Consider the following 17,667-nt stretch of genomic DNA (forward strand, 5'->3'; position numbering starts at 1 on the left):
CTAGCTTTTATAGATGATGTGCACTACTTGGTCTACCATGGGACACATGGTTTGTTCGTTTTCTGAAATTCCTAAATAGAGATATGGGTACATACTCTATTCAGTAGTGAATGTATTGTTAGTTTGCCGAGTATCATTTGTAAATAAGTTTCTGTAAATTTAATATCACTTTTTTTTGTGAAGGTTATTCAATTTGCTTTTTTAACGTTCAATTTGGGAGAGAAATCACTATTTACATATCTCCAATGTATAACTTGAATTAATATAAATACAAAAATGATCACTTCCAAGGGTTGAGTGTTAATCTACTAACCAGTAAAATTATTGTCCAATACTTGAACTACAAAAAGTTAAATCTTAATTTTGTGTTTCTCAGTTGATCGGGTTCAGTCTTGTTCCTGATCCTTCGTTTAAAAGACATATATTATTTTCTTAAATGAAGTTTAAAAATTTCTCTACCATGTCTACCTTTAGTATCAATTCTTTTGTCCCTTCATGTAGGATGGGCATTCAAATCACCTCAAAATATATTATTTGTTGTTATTTGATTAAAAAGTCTAAATGTTTAGTATCTGATTAAGAGTCATATAAATTAAGCATGTTAAGTATCGATAATTGTCTTACTAATATAAATTATGTAAATGATATAAGTTTCAAATTTACTTCGAATATCTACTTTACTATAATTAATAAAGTGTTTAACATGAATGGCTGTTCCACCTCTAACAACTCCTCTACTTGAGAATGTTGCAAGTGTGTAACCTAGGATTTCAGGAGAATCTTTTTCTGAAATGCAGAAAGTTCTTGAAGACATAAAATGTTTGGCGTATCTTGAATTTTATTTACGTGCCATATAAATTTGGATATGTTCTCTAGAGTCCTTGACAATTCCAATGTGCCAAACTAAGTTGTAAAGCTATCACTATGATTCAGATATATGTATATTATATTTGCCATGAATGTAAACAGTTTGTATTTCCTTATTATGAACAATTTCAAACTTAACCTTTATTTAATACCTTTAACTTGTCAAGTATATATTATTGGTTAATATGTTCACCAAGTAGATTTGTAACCACTTTTGCTACAAAAATGAGTTGATGTTCAGTATCTGTCAAGGTCGGAACTTGTGTTATTATTACTATAAGTAAAAGCAAAAACATGTGAAACTCTGCGAGCGGTTGAAACAAGAGCTTTGTTAATGAAATCTATTTATTCTACATGTCTTTGTTCATATTTATTCTGCAAGGGTTTTTGTTTTAACTCTTGTGTTCTTGCTTCTTCTGAACTTTTTTCTTGACACACCTTTTTAATAATGTAATTGCTTTCCATTTTCCTAGGGTAATCTTTGCTAGTGGATGGGTGATCACCTTTACAATTGGCACATTTTGCCTTTTGTTTACATTTTTTCTCTATGTGTTTTCCCCCACAACTTACACATTTAACCCTATTCCTGCATTCCCATTGCATGTGTCCAAAGCCGTGGCATTTGAAACACTGCATAAGTTTTGGTACAAACATTTTGGTTTTATAACTCTAAAACCCTATTAACACTCTATTAGGTAGCTCAACTGCGTTGACAAATAGTTCAAGAGTTTTGGATGGTATCCTTGTATTACTATTTTTGTCAAAAAAGTGAGTTTTTGAATTTGATTTACTTCTTGTTTCTCAAGTATTTCCTTTAAATCCTACTCGTCTATATCTAGAGGAACATTGTAAATACAACCTACCTTTAGTAGTACTCAACATTTAAAGCCGAAAAACATTGATTGACCATTGTTCGAAATGTTTCAGTTTTGACAATTGAGTGAACTGGTTTTTATCAAAACATAATACCAGTAAATGACTTGTTCACATTGTCCCTAGGTTTTTACAATACCTATAGTAGAAATCATTACATTTGGTATTAGTATAGGATTTTTTCCGTCCAAGTTTTTTGTCTTTATTAGGCACTATCAATACTTATTTTTGGGTTGATTTTGACTATTTACTAGTCTTCTCTTTAATAGTATCCTTTAATACATGTACATTACTATAAATAAGAGTCATGTTAATGACTTATGCATACTTTTCCGTTCACTTTTTTTGATATTGCCATTGTTCATTGCAAATATTCCATTCGCTTTCTTTTTCAGACATTTCTGCACGTGTAATAATCGCTGTATCTCTATTTGATACGTTCATTACACTTGAGCCTATGTTTGTAACATTTTTTTCATGATTCATCATGGATTTCATCTATGTATTTTCCTAATATATTAATATCTTAAGAATCAGACATACTTGAAGTAATATACAAAAAAGAAGAAAATTGTAAATATTCTAAGCTTGTCAAGTTTACACTATGTATACATCTATATCTAAATATAATAGCTGAAATATATATGCTTGTACAAAAGTTTACAAATACAAAGATATGTTAGGTAAATATACAAACATAAAACAGTCAGTGTTCATTAAACAAAATGCATGTGTACAATCATCTGAGACTCTCAACCCTAAATGAGTGAAAAATGTTCCCAAGAGTATATATGTTTTATGGCTTACGTTCCAGCTTGGGCTTCAATCAGTGTAAGCGTGCCTCAAACTTTTTGATCATTTTCTAATGACTGCGTATTATATCTTGATGAGGGAAACTTATTTTCAATCAGTTTTACATCAAAGAGGTTTGAATACTTAAAAAAATTCCAACAGGAAATTTTACATTGTAAAACTATTAAATAATAAGTATTTGCTCTCACTGCTAATTGAAGTTTTAAATGAACACATAACCTAAAATTATCAAGTCAGAACTCTTACAATTCTAAATAATTTATATGAATTGCTATCTTTTAACTGTATTATTCAAACAAAGCTTAAAGAATTTGCTTATCTAAAGCATTTTTTATTTTATTTTTTAAACAACTTCGTATCCCACGAAACATCTTGATATTTGCATATCGACAACAAGTAAACAGCACCAATTATTCACAAAAGTTTTACAAATAAACGTTACATACACCAGACAAACTACACTTTGAAATAATTTTATGTAATATTAAGAAATAGAGATGCTTAATTGGAAACAAGTAATACGAAAGCGCAAAAATTACACATTTTAAAGATTTTAAAGAAAGGTCAACATAGTAAATGAAAATAAATGAACATTGACCTGCCAATCAGTTATGTTGAAGTTTTCTTGTGCAAAACCAAGAATAAACTTCATGCACATCATCATCGGGGAATATTATTTTTACAACAAGTACACGAAAAGTAATTGAAGCAGACTAATTTTATTGCCTTCGATATCAAAATGTACTATATTTTTTCAGTACTTTTATTTTTTTCAGTTTTGCTTTACATGCGAACTTTGCGTTTACACCAAGATCTTCTTATATGCGAATTATTTTCCTGATGTTTCGTATTGAGGCTGTTGTGAAGGAATTATATGCACGTTTAATAAATACAGTAGGGGGAAGAACTATATAGTTGTAGTTAACAAAATTGACCACAATACAATAATTATTGATATTGCTGTTTATCGAACGTGCATATACGGAGTTCTAGTGACTGGACATGTTTGGCATAAATATGACCTAACCGTATATTATGTTTTCCTCTATTAGCTTTAGTTTGAATCAGGTTGTAGTGCAAAGGTTTGATATTAAGTCGTTTTGATTATTATTCATCACAATGTATCAGATTCTGAATCCGGGAATTCTGGAAGGTGTTGGTTAGATTGAAGTTATTTATTCAAACTAATATGAGATTTTTTGCAACACCAAATGTAAAAAAAATAATATTTAGCATGACGTAGATTACATTTACACCAATAATCCTTGTTCTGACTGAATGTAACGATGTGTTCACGGTTGAAATCCTTTAAGTACTATTACGTGTGTTTGCATTCATCGCAAAAAAAAAGGATTCGTGGAGAAGTGACACTTCAGAATGAACGGGATTAGAGGCGAAATATCCGAGATTCTTATAGAACAAAAACCCCAAGGGAAATAGAAATATGGTCACTACAGATCTTCTTCCAACAGCAGTAAAACCCTTGCCAAAGTCTATGAATGAAAGTGGGGCGTCTTTTTATCTGTGCGTCGCTACGTCCGGTCATAATGGGGACGTTAAATCCGATGCCACGCTCTTTACACGTTAAGAACCCTTGTTACAACTGTTTTAGGGGTCCGTAGGTGGCCTCTCTAATATACCCTTATTTTCCAGTGACAGTATCAATTTTCCCAACCACCATCCTGGACGTCCTCTATTATAGGACCGACCTATTGTACTTATTGTTAATTTGCTCTTGTCTTGAACATGCATGAAATATTTGCCACTGGACGTAAAGCTACCAACACTCAAACACTTACAGATCACGGCAATGCAACTGTGTAATTTAGCTCTCATTTCTTGCAAAACTACAAAGAAACCCTCAATTTTGTTAATAGTTTTAAAGTAACCAACCATTGTAAGAAATTTAGAATGAAAATTTGCAATCCGGGAGTAGCAAATTACCACACGTATTTCAGACAAAAGTACATACAAACCATAATTTTTTGGTATCAATGTAATATTCTTTGACATCTGCAGAACCCTGTTGAAACCGGAAAAAAGCATATTATTCCCCGGATTTAAAGTAAATGAACACAGAAACAATATATGCTTCGAATTGGTTTCATGTTATTTGTCATGACACCGTAAGTGACTTTTCTTAATCTTACAGAAGCAAATCATCTCCTTTATTTCAAATACATATGTATATATACTAAATATTGTTTTTATCGCGGATCTATTTAAACCGCATGTTAATATTTTCACTATTCTATGAAAAGAATATTTACAATAAAGAGTTACAAACATTTTTCTTTTTAGAAGGCAGAAAAACGTTTTATTACAAAAATACGTTTCTTGTGCTTTGGCGTTTCAATATATAACCATAGTCAGCTGTCATTGACCATTGAACATTTTCATTGCAGTTTTCCTTAAAAAAATATGCTTCTCCGATTATTTATCCGATGCAGTACGGGTGTTCTTACCTTGACTGAAAATACATTGAACATATTTTTATTGTTTAATTGTTTGTATTCAGTTTCGATTAAAATATGAAAATGTTGACATACGTTTCAGGAGTTTGTTGATAGATAATTGCTTTTCACAGTAACATCAGGAACCAAAGGTTTTTAATGATGAAATTATCTGTTTTAAAAAGTTGCATAAATGCCAGCATTCTTGACTTGGCTTGCCGAGACAGAGAATTTATTTCCCTGATTTGGTGTAGCCACAAATTTTTTCTGGCTTTTTATTTCAAAAATTGTACTAACGAGTAAAACGAAGGAATTCACTATCGTATCAGAAATTACTTATTCATCTGAAGCGTCGAAATAAACCTTTGCTTTTTTGGGGGTTATATTTTTGCTCGTAACCAATCAGTTTCCTGTGTCAAATAAGTAGGGCCTTAATGAATTTGGTATGTATTTTCGTCTGGTTCTTTCAATCATAGTCTGTCTTGAATAATTATCTTTCTTATTACATCATGTACATATGTTTTATCTTTCGTCAACAGATCAATACCTTGGTGGAATGTATCGCATAGGAAAATGTCACCCAACCGCAACTACCTGCTCTGCGAACACCGAGAAATCTCAAGAATCTCAATCCGTTTGAAGATCCTAACTGGAAGCTTTATACTGCAAACCAAAAGAGCCGTATTCAACAACACTAATCCTGATCCAACCTGCATGTTATGCGGAAAAAGTGATGAAACTCTAAGTCATTTTCTTCTTGTGTGTACCGAGTTGGACACTATACGAATGCCACTAACTCTTGAAATTATTGAAGTGTGCAGTGTGCTTTTTGCAAAATATGAGCTTAACACTAACTTTGGTTTGCTTACAGTTTTAATCAACCCATATTAGTATTGCTCATAGTTGAACTAAGGATCTAATATCAGACATTGATCACCTGCTAGAACCTCTTTGTAGATGCTTATGCTACAAGCTTCATGCTAAAAGATACCAGCTTTTAGATATTCCAACCAAATCTAGAACTATTAGAAAGCTTTCAAAGTAGAATGTTTGCATCTTGGTATCGCCCAGAATCCCATGCTTGTATACTTTTAGATTTTACGGTATACTTATTAGTTATATAATAGATATAAGAAGATGTGGTATGAGTGCCAATGAGACAACTCTCCATCCAAGTCACAGTTTGTAAATATAAGACTGTTTTTTTTGTATTTTTTCTCTCGCTACACTTAAAATTATATCCCTGCTGAAGGTTAAAGTGTAAATAACTATATCCCACTAAAGAGACATTATTCTAGTGGATACAGTGTGTTGTATATACACTTTTACCTTTTATTGGTGGAGGATTGGAGAAAAGATTTTTTGTTTAATATTAGATGTACAAATTAAATAGATTATTGGTGGAGGATTAGGAATTCCATTATCCCAACTAGTGGAGGTGTGCCTTTATTGGCAGAAGTTAGACAGATACAGATACAGATGATGGTTGACTACTAAGTGTTTTCCTACGTTATTTTAACAAGTTGGTGTAGGGCTTGAAGCAATATTAATACATGATTAACTGATTTATATGCTTGTAGCAAGGTACACGCAACATTAAAAGACATTTTAAATGGCGAGCAGTGCCTCACATATTTTTTTGCCGATTTATTTCAGCAGTAGAGTTATTTCATAGAATCAGCAGTAATAGAATTATGTTTTTTTTTCCAATATGTTAGATATGTATCATACGAGTAACCAACCGTGTTCCTCCGACATGTTCGAAAATAACAAGCCATACAAACATGCATAAAGATCCGAATTAGTGAAGCATTTTGTCTAACTTGACTGTGCACACCTGAACAAAGATTTTCCCCATTTCAAATTGACACTCTTTTTCGGTTTTTCGTTAAACATATTAAGTGTTCTTAATTTTCGGAATTGTATATCGTACTTTTTTTTTCTATTTTGTTAGAACTCAACACTTGTATGACTGCATAATGATACGTTGTTAGTTATTAAAACATATTTGTGAAACTGTTAGTGTATACCGATATTGACTATCAACTGCGAGTTTGGTATGATAATTTAAAAACAGTTTGCATTTACATTTTTACATAATGCATGGTTTTATATAGTTTTTTTTAAATTTCTTTCTGTATTCATTTAAGAATATTTATACTATTTCTTTTTTTGAGTATACATTACGGTATTTTCCTTTTTTAAAACTATATCCAATGAATACATTTTTTTGGTGGTAGAATCTATGAATACAAAGCTTCACTTAACATGCGTAAGGACTGCATTGAATTTAAATGTTTATACAAAAATAGATACATGTTTGTGGCTTGAAATGTTTGGAAACCTGAAAAACGATCAAGTATTCATTGTAAAACCTCACAAAATTATTACAAAAACTAGGCAAATGAAAACATATGAAATAATTTGAAAAGATAATTTATTAAAGAAAAGAAGTTTTTTTTTCTTATCATCAAAAACTCTTCAGCGGGACAATAGTCTCAGAAACCTAAAAAAAGAAATATATAAATGAAAAAAGCAAATTGTGCCATTATTTTATGTTTACTATGCTTTCAAAATTGTTTACTACACATACACATTATAATATTTTGTGTTCTCATAACAATAAAGCACAATGATTATGCAGGCAAAAAAGAGGAAAACAGGAATGTCAAAGTTATTTGAACAAGGTTTTAGCCCCATGCCCTAATTTACGGCCAACATTTTTGTTTTTTGTATGAAATCGAAATCATATCTTTTTCAATATACATGTATATTTAAAAAGATGTGGTATGATTGCCAATGAGACCACTCTTCACCAGAGACCAAATGACATAGAAGTTAAAAACCATAGGTCACCGTGCAGCCTTCAACAATGAGCCAAACCCATACCGCATAGTAAGCTATAAAAGGCCTCTCAATGACAAATATAAAACAATTCAAACGAGAAAACTGTCGGCCTTATTTATGTATGAAATAAAAACCGAAAAACAAATATGATATACAGCAACAAACGACAACCACTGAAATTCAGGATCCTGACTTCCATTTTGTCTACTCTTATAGTTTTGCGTAAACAAATATTTTTGAAGGATCGAGACAAATTTCTTGCTTTTTATAAATGTGCAAGCCCTCTTCTTACCCATTTCTTCTGTCGGTCATTCGTATAGATCTTGTAAAAAATATCGATATTACCATTAAGAGTCCTTCCAGAATAATTTTAAATCACAAATTAAAATAAATGATCAATTTGAAATGAAAAAATAGATGGACATTTACTATTTACCTTGTCTTAAATTTGTTCAACTTCAGTTCATGTAATTTGTTTTTAATATTATCAGATCGAAACGCCTAACAAACAATGGAATGTACCAGATAAAGTAAACTACTTTTTAACGGATAGTATTGTAAAATTATACTCAAGTTTACTTACAGAAGTTACTTTCACAGATGTATCGATGCGAAGAAGAGCAGGGGTAGTCGAACGGTTTTGATTTATTATCATGTTTACAAACTGCCACACAGTTATGAGTTGTTCCTTTCGAACCATAACCTGGATACCAATCTTTAACCACAGCTTTACTCTGGTCATATGTCCAACGAAACTCTCCTTCCTTGAGGTCGGTCAAACCAATCCAGTAATAATAGCCTATGAGACAACAAGACATTGTTAATATGCAAGGTATCGACTGTACATAAAATTGAGAATGGAAATGGGGAATGTGTCAAAGAGACAACAACCCGACCATTGAGCAGACAACAGTCGAAGGCCACCAATGGGTCTTCAATGCAGCGAGAAACTCCCGCACCCGGAGGCGTCCTTCAGCTGGCCCCCAAACAAATATGTATACTAGTTCAGGAAACTAAAATTAAAAATGATACAAGACTAACAAAGGCCAGAGACTCCAGACTTGGGACAGGCACAAATACGCGGCGGGGTTAAACATGTTTTTCGAGATCTCAACCCTCCCCCTATACCTCTAACCAATGTAGAAAAACAACCGCACAACAGTACGCACAGTAAAACTCAGTATAAGAGAAGTCCGAGTCCGATGTCAGAATAGAAAACAAAAGAAAATAAACAAAATGACAATAATACATAAATAACAACAGACTACTAGCAGTAACTGACAAGCCAGCTCCATGTTTGTTTCTGCATTGTTTCCCAATAATAGCAACTTAGTACTGTGATTAAGCTAAATTTACATCCAATTTAACATTCCTCTTAATTTTAATTGTTAATTATGGCCAATAATTTTCGTATCATTTCTTTTAGATATATTTTGCAATTTATATGACGATGAGAACGAACAAAAGAAGTCAATTTAATACAAAAGTAAATCAAAATGTTTATCATAAAGATTGTTTGTGTTCAACAACTAAATTATCACACTTACTTTTGTTATAATTTGAATACAGGTTTTTCTTTTCCTCCTCGTTGTCGGTTTTTACTAGGTATCCTCCAATTTCTCTACATTTTCTCTGCACATTTTTAAAAATAAGTAAAATTACTTTTACTAATGCCGTCACATTGCATTTATAATTAGATGGGCAACAATAATTTAAAAAGAATATTATGTCAAATAAAGTCAACACCAGGGCAAAATTGCTGTAAAACATTACAACGTCGTCAGAAAACAAAACTATAACAATACGAAATGTAGATCGTACATTTAAATTTACTTACATTTTATTACAATTGTTTATTCCGATGATCCAGAACAAAAAGGGATTTGGTGCATAAAAAGTAAAATAAAAAAGTACCGAACTCCAAGGAAAACTCAAATCGGAAAGTCCCTTATCAAATGGCAAAATCAAAAGCTCAAACACATCAAACGAATGGAAAACAACTGTCATATTCCTGATTTGGTACAAGCATTTCCTTATGTTTTTATAGCTAGCTAAACCTCTCACTTGTATGACAGTTTCATAAAATTCCATTATATTGACAACAATGTGTGAACAAAACAAACAGACATAATAGGCAAAAATGTCAAAATAGGGGTACAACAGTCAACATCGTGTTATAATCTTAATCACTATAAAAACAAACAAATATGTCATCAAAGACAAACAAAATAGCATATAGACAAAGCACATAAGCAATAATGAAAGACAAGAATATAAAAAAATGACCACAGCACAACCAGACATTGGCGGGATGCATAAGTAAAAGAATATTTTAATCTGGCGACATATCTACATTGATCGTGTCTGCCATTTTAGAAACCTGGACAGCAGTTGTCTATAGTTTTGTTTTATGTTAATCCGTTATGAAATTGTATGTCATTCCAAATCTATTTTTGGGAGAAACATTTGTCTTGGCTAGGCCGTTCAAAAGCGTAATGATATTGACACCTCGATATTTTTTCAAGACCATTTGGTGATATTTAAATCTTTTGAATTGTGTGTGTTTGGTTGCTGTCTCCTTGCATCTTGCTTTAATTATACAGATGCGAATTTTTATATGGCAATCTAAAGGTTAGGAGTCAATACATCTATTTATTTGAAATCTTGTTTACCTCTGATGTAAACCAATCTGTAGATTCAGTACTGTAGTAGTAACAATGTCCGTCATATTTGATCCATTTTGTTTCTAATAATAATGATAAATATAACAACAACAATTTAAAAACAACAGAAAGAATTACAGTTAATCAAACAAAGACTGAGACGACTAAGTTCACTTTGAAGATAGTGATGGTACTGTATAAAAAAACACATCTTTTTAACTTAATGGAGAAAATAAAAAAAAAACTGTAAACAGGACATCAAATGGTAATGGCTACAGCTTTCAACAGAAAAGTATTTATAAAATATACAAAATATCCACATCAAAATCACTTCCAAGCCTATAAAAGGCGCAAATAAGTGTAACAGTGATCTGCCTTCAACACAAAACTCTCTTACTGACAAAAACATTTAAGATATAATTTCGATAACCTCTGATCGGGGTCCTGAATTAGGACATACCACGATCCAATGACGTAATAAACTAGATGTTTGCGCACATGGGATCACTTAACTCATCATTTTTAATCACTATCAGCATGATCAGTGGGACAACAAACACATACAGTTCAAGTCTTTTCCGAAAAAATATTGAATCAAATGATAATTGTTTAGAATAGAAAAACGAACAATGAAGTTTATATAATTTCAAAGTTCAAGACAACTACAATAGTTTGAAAATAAGAAGATGTGGTATGATTCCCAATGCGATAAATCTTAACTAGGGACTAAATGACGTAGAAGTTAGCAACCATAGGTTACGTTCTGCCTTCAAAATCAGTTCATTTAGTATAAATGAAAGACTTGTAGGAAAACATCAAAAATATTAAGTTACTGATATTTCCTTGATAGACTGGGTGATAAATGCAACCTTTTTATTTAATTGCCGTAAATGAATAATATGTTGTATATCTTTAATATGATTTAGAAAACTTTTAAAGTCATGAAACTATTCTCATCATTAAAATTAGAGACGTTATTGCAAACACGAGCATATTATCTAAACAACTTGAACATGTCCTCTCCTTAACAAAAAGCCTATTGTACATAACCGTCTACATTGTAGGAACGGAAAATTAGTAACATGAATGGAAGTGTAATGACTATTTAACATGTTTAACTGTCGTATTTTATAGTAAGTTGCTACATAGATAAATATAAGAAACTATGCAGTTTCAAACACCATATTGTATACTACTGAACTTACTTCGAAAATCTTTTCCCAACACTTTGAAATCTGTATCAAGTTTCTTTATCTTCTCACCCATGTTGTTCAGTGTAGTTTTAAATGTTCCGAGGTTGTTCTTCAGAACACCAGTAGTCTGTTTAACATTATTTTCCATAATAGAGACAGTTTTCTTAAGAGCTGACTCTAAAGCGGTAATAGTATGTTGGTGGTTACTCTCCAATGTATTGACAACTTTTCCGATATCGCTTTGCACCACTGTTAGGGCTTTTCTGGATTTATCGAAATCTTCTTTGGATTCGTTGGTTAAACATGGAAGACCAATCACTTCCACAGATATGAGCAGAAGCAAAATGATATTTAATATCAACATCATTTTCTTTTTGTACTGAAAGAAAAGAGTACAGACAATGTAATTCGAACATGAAGATTTTTCTTTCATTTTCGGATAAAGGATATAAAATACGCAAACACACATATATATTGCACCTGTTTTTAAAGTACCTTTGTGAATTAATTAAATCACTGAACTTTGAACAAACTCCTTTGTGAATTAATTAAATCACTGAACTTTGAACAAACTCGTTATCATTTCCTTTGCTTAAAAAAAGGAAGAACCAAGTGATCTCAAAATCTCAAATCATGAGTCGAAGAAAAACTGAATAAAAACTTGTAGTCATTATAAATATTGTTGACTGCAAAAGAAAAATAAAAAAATACATGTCAAGTGTTTCTGAAATGGAAACAAACTTAATGTATTCGATATTTGTTTAAAGGAATCAATTTTCTAGTAGTTTCAGATAAGGAATTGTCGATTGTGTGTTACATGAGGTACATATTTACAAGAAGAACTGACAGCTTTAAAAATTGACTACTGTAAAATCATGCCGTATTCTAAGGTAGTTATAGTATATTTAGCAATGTTAAATGACATAAAGAGTTCTCTCCCTTACCCCGCATATTCTTTAACGTAAACTATTACTAATTGAAGTTAATTATTGTCATTGAAGTGTCCTAGGTTTTAAACAGAATTTTTAATATAGTGATGGACATCAGAATCTATACTACTAAAATAACGAGGTCCGATTTGTTAGCCGGCATGGCGTTAAAACGACGAATCAAAGAATCCAACTTTATATATAACTTATATAGGACAATGGTGTTGTTTAAAAAATTCACCATTCCAGTCCTTTTTTTCCCACATAGTTGATGTTACCAATAATTAACAAGTTCCGGGTCGAATCCGATACCGATACCGATAGTATATGTCACCTGTTACCTTCTGTAAATCCCTCCTCTATCAGGAGAACCTGGAATTCTTCCAGTAGTTGTTTTATATCTATGTTACACTAAAATATACTATTTAACAAGTATGTTTCCTTCCACCTCAATACCACTATTAAATTTTATTGATAAGTAAAACAATTGAATTTAGTTGATAGTAAGTTTATTGTAGTAAGAAGAATAGGACGGGTTTAAACAGAAAGATTTGAAAGCAGAGAAAACTGCACATTACAATCAGCATGACATTATCAGATGATAATACGAATACTAAACATCCAGGTTAAAATAAAGCATAGGTACCTGCGGTGTTGCGGGTGTCTTCTAGTTATGGATAATAATTAATTGCTATAAATATTCACCAGAAATAAGATAGCTAAAAAGGAATATCGTAGGCATTCGATCCAAAGATATTTGTCTTAATTAATTAATCTAGACTAATTGTAAATTCAACGGCGTTTCGATTCATATATTAATTCAAATTCAAATAGACCAATCACAAATGAGATCCATTTTAGAGTTGTATGCTATTGAATTATGACGTTAATAGTCGTAAGTTGTTATAACATAAGATGTTCAGCAAATTCTTGCATGCTTTACGCATATAATTTAGGAAAAAAAATGAGGTTAAAATGTTTAAGGAAATATGTTTGTATGATAATGATCAACGAATTGTTATATGATATTGTTTTAATGTCACTAAGGTTTATATCACTTGACTAGCAACGAAAATAGAAACGCACTATATAATGAAGAATGAGAAAGCTAGATTTATGACACTGCATGCACTGTACAATTAATTTTAACAATTTCTTCTATGAAATTTGAAAGCTGCTTAAACAACATTTCATTATTTTTTGGTATGTTTAGATATCAACCCTTCTGCAAAATAAGGAAATATCTACTTCCGGTCTATGTATTTTAAATGTACATCCGATACAGTTTAAAAGTTTTCAGTGTACGATACAAAGTATATAATATATACATACAAGGTCAAAGTATATTGATAGAAATAGGAATCCCGAAATTTAATCCTAAGATGAAGCGACATATGCCCTTAATGCATGACTAAACGTTAAAGTTAAGATAAATGTGCATATTCTTTATCACGAATGAACTATAACATCACTTGTCGAAAGACTTAAAAAAAAAACAATAGGAATAACCTGGTCCAAGCTTTGAAAACAGGTACGAACTCGGACAGTAATATTAAACAGTAAAAATCCATTGATGAGTCGTTCTTTGACGATTAGTTATCAATAAAGAAGACAGATACATTTGTGTGACTACTACAGAAAATACATGTAAGTACAAATATTACTCAATACATTGTGTGCGTCCGAAGCGCTTTTCTCGCTTAACCTCTACCCGGAACGCTCAAACATGGAAATTTGAAGGCAAAGGACGTATAAATAAGTACAATGGTATAGAGATAAATGAACAACAGGGAACTAAGCAGAATAGCCAAATATATCTATGGTCAAGAAAATTGTACCCTGTCATCTTTACACAAATATGTTGTAACAGAATTGAACACGCAAAGGAAAAGGGGCGATTTGGAGCCAAGTGGACCCTTATATATATTTTAAACTTTCTAGAATTAAATGTTGAGTTATGCACTTTAAAAAAAAATAATGCTGTTGAAGTTAAACATATATTCAAAATAAATACAAAATATAGTCAAGACGCAATGTGTGGAAAGTACACTTTTCAGTCAATCTGCGTGAAATGGAGTTTTTAAATGATAATGTCAGCATAGAAGAAATTTAAATTATTATATGATGAAACTCACAATGATAATATGTCTACAGACAACATAGTCACCAATTCTTTCAAAAAACTTTTTTTTTTGTATCGAACATTTCGAAAAATTGCCCACAAGATTTGTATGATGTTTTATTAGAAAAAAAAGAGTACGAAAGATAATTTTGAAAACAAATGATCCTTAAAATGGAATGAAAATTATGATTGGAAAATGTGCGCACTATGCTATTTTACTACACGAAAAGTTCAAAACTTCATTGGTTCCAGTATAGAATAATACACAGAATCTTGAACACTTAAAAATCATATATGTACTTTTGCAGTGACGCTATAGAAGATATTGGGCATATATTATGGACATACCATAAAATAGAAAACATTTGCATAATCTCTGTGATTGAATTTCTAACCAAACACAAAAAGTAATTCCAATAAACATTCATATCATTTATTTGGATATTTATGAAAAACAGCAAATAAGAAAATCAAAAAAGTTAAAAAATGGTTGAACAAATTACTTTTAATAGAACAGAACTATGTGATAATTAAGTAAATTTTATAGAACCAAAAAATTATATCAGAGAAAATCTCAAACTAGGAAGATGTGTTTTATTAAATTCAGCTTTTTCAATCTCCAATCTCTGTTAGGACCCCAGGCTTCCGTTATACTAAAGAAACTTATACATGTTATACCATTAACTTACTTAACCTGAGTATGTATAGTTTAGCATTATCCACACCACCGTATACATGTATGTTATATCGTTAAATGCTTTTTCTGTTATTATTTTGTTCGTGCTTTATGTTTATAGCCATATGTATGCTTTATTAATTTGTTTATGCTTGTATAAATTTTACAAAACAAAAGTATCTTGGCAGGTGTATTGAATGCTATATCTTAGACAGTTTTCCCTGGGAATATATGTATATACATGTTTACTGTCGCAAACAATCTATTTCTTTGCTTTTCTCTCCAAAATATAGATCGGTCTTTATTGCACGTTACAAAGGAAGTTATTGATACATAATAATGAAGTTATGTATACATGGTATATTTCAAAATTTAGATTACTTACAAGTAATATCTTGTTCTATGTTATTATAACAAGGCTGGGATTAGGTACCGGTTTGTTCTATATTCATCTAACAAATGTTAAAATTTGCAATAAAATTGATAAAAAATAAAAAACAAATATAAAATACTCTTTTTTATGAGTTATATATCCATGAAATTACAGTTAATTCAGTAAAATGGCGGAATTATGCAAAATCTCGACTAGTTGACTTGTACATGCTTAAAAATTATATAGACCATAACCGTTGCCAAAAAGGAATTAAACGGTAAGTTTATTTTGTGTTTATCTATAAGCTATTCAGAAGCAAACACATATTTTGGGCGACGTCTGATCATGAGGTCAATGATTTATCACAACTCGGAATTTTATATAGATTGCTTGTTGACAATTTTTCGTATATTAACACGATTATTGCTTTGAAGTTTTTTGGATTTACATTTATAGCATATTTAAAAAAAAAACAATAACAGGATATGTCATAGGTTCCTATGTACACGTGAGCAATCATTACCACTATGTTAACTACCTGATCAAAATTAAGCGATAATCTATTCTAGAAGAACCTTCAATGATTAATATTGTAAAGTTTTAAAAAATGAGTGGATAACATGTATTATAATTGTCTAATTAGAATTAAAGATTGCTTGATTCAGGCACATGTTCCTCCTATCATAACTAAATAAGGATCGCCAATATGTCATTGGTAACTGTGTGCCAACAATGACCCGATACATGCCCCCGGTTTATATTGAAAGTGAAATGTTTTTAATGGCTTCCCAATATTAAATCTTGGAAAAAATATTCAGATCGTAGCCTCAGAAGAGAAAATTCTTTTTAGAAATTAGTCGACCAGAATAAAGATAACTCTGGCTGCCGTTTTCCCCTTTTGGTCGAGATCAAGTAAGACGAGTTTAGTTAGGAAATTCGCATACATCAATCATACAAAGTTAAAAAAAAACTTAACCATCTAGTTTCAGGAAAGATGACCATGTGATTTGATTAAGGACGTCGGTTGCAGAAGTCGAGAGTCGCATAATGCCTACATTAACTTACATGCCATTTTAGGAAAGCTAACCTTAACCCTAACCATCAATACAAATTTTCTTTCAAGGAAATGTTAGAAAAACATTTTTAAAACGAAACTAATGACAAAATGAAGAAATAAACAAAGAAAATTGAAAGAGTAAAAAAAGCTTTACTTACCAGTTGACAGATGACCACTGAATAAAGAGATATTCTAGAGTGTGATTTTGAATGTATATATAAAAAAAAATATTGTTTTAGTTTTGGGAATCAAATTTCATATATTTGTCACGCAATATAAAGATTAACCTTTTGAAAGAAGGAAGTGAATTCTAAGAGCGCATTGTGAAAAAATTCTGTGAAAAAAAAACATATGTTTATATATATATTTTATGTACAGATTTTGTCTTTAATTGTTGCAAAACCTAAATCATCAGTCGATATGATATAAAACTTATAAAGTTTGCAATTGCCCAAGTACTCTACGCATTACAATTTTGTCTTCAGAGGAGACTTGCAGATTAGGATTCCAAGAATCGCTAGAATCCCCAACAGGTTCGCACGAATGCTTTTCAAATTTTATACTTAAAAAGTAGGTACTTTAAATTTGTAAATACTAGGAATAACATGGATTTGTACTTTATATCCGTAATCACACGGGTACTAGAAAAACAGACATCGATTGTTCTTATGTTTTACTGTTACACCACTGTCCCAGGTTAGGGGGAGGATTTGGCGCAAGCAACTAGTTTAACCCCGCCATGTTTTGTATTTGCCTGTCACAAGTCAGGACCCTGTAATTCAGTAGTTGTCGTTTGTTGCT

General features: G+C 31.2%; 1 protein-coding gene across 1 annotated transcript; it reads right to left on the minus strand.

Annotated features, from left to right (window-relative positions):
• Positions 1 to 7,426: 7,426 nt before the first annotated feature.
• On the minus strand, positions 7,427 to 17,056 carry LOC127724254 (C-type lectin domain family 6 member A-like). Its single transcript, XM_052231192.1, has 6 exons — positions 17,025 to 17,056; positions 11,722 to 12,088; positions 10,526 to 10,599; positions 9,401 to 9,485; positions 8,437 to 8,652; positions 7,427 to 7,512 (listed from the first exon to the last, which is right to left on the minus strand). The coding sequence occupies exons 2-6, from the start codon at positions 12,074 to 12,076 to the stop codon at positions 7,505 to 7,507; spliced, it is 738 nt and encodes a 245-aa protein (XP_052087152.1). The 5' UTR covers positions 12,077 to 12,088; positions 17,025 to 17,056; the 3' UTR covers positions 7,427 to 7,504.
• Between the last annotated feature and the right edge of the window lie 611 nt (positions 17,057 to 17,667).

Source organism: Mytilus californianus, unplaced genomic scaffold (genome assembly GCF_021869535.1).
Source record: "Mytilus californianus isolate M0D057914Y unplaced genomic scaffold, xbMytCali1.0.p SCAF_14, whole genome shotgun sequence".
In the NCBI taxonomy this organism is placed as follows: domain Eukaryota; kingdom Metazoa; phylum Mollusca; class Bivalvia; order Mytilida; family Mytilidae; genus Mytilus; species Mytilus californianus.

What these genes read in the sequence shown, in the direction of transcription:
- LOC127724254 (XM_052231192.1), bottom strand. Translation starts at nt 12,076, where the DNA reads ATGATGTTGATATTAAATATCATTTTGCTTCTGCTCATATCTGTGGAA. An exon ending in CAGATTGGTTTACATCAGAG is followed by an intron (nt 9,486 to 10,525) that starts GTAAACAAGATT and finishes AAAAATGTGCAG; the next exon opens with AGAAAATGTAGAGAAATTGG. An exon ending in GTATTCAAATTATAACAAAA is followed by an intron (nt 8,653 to 9,400) that starts GTAAGTGTGATA and finishes GTTGTCTCATAG; the next exon opens with GCTATTATTACTGGATTGGT.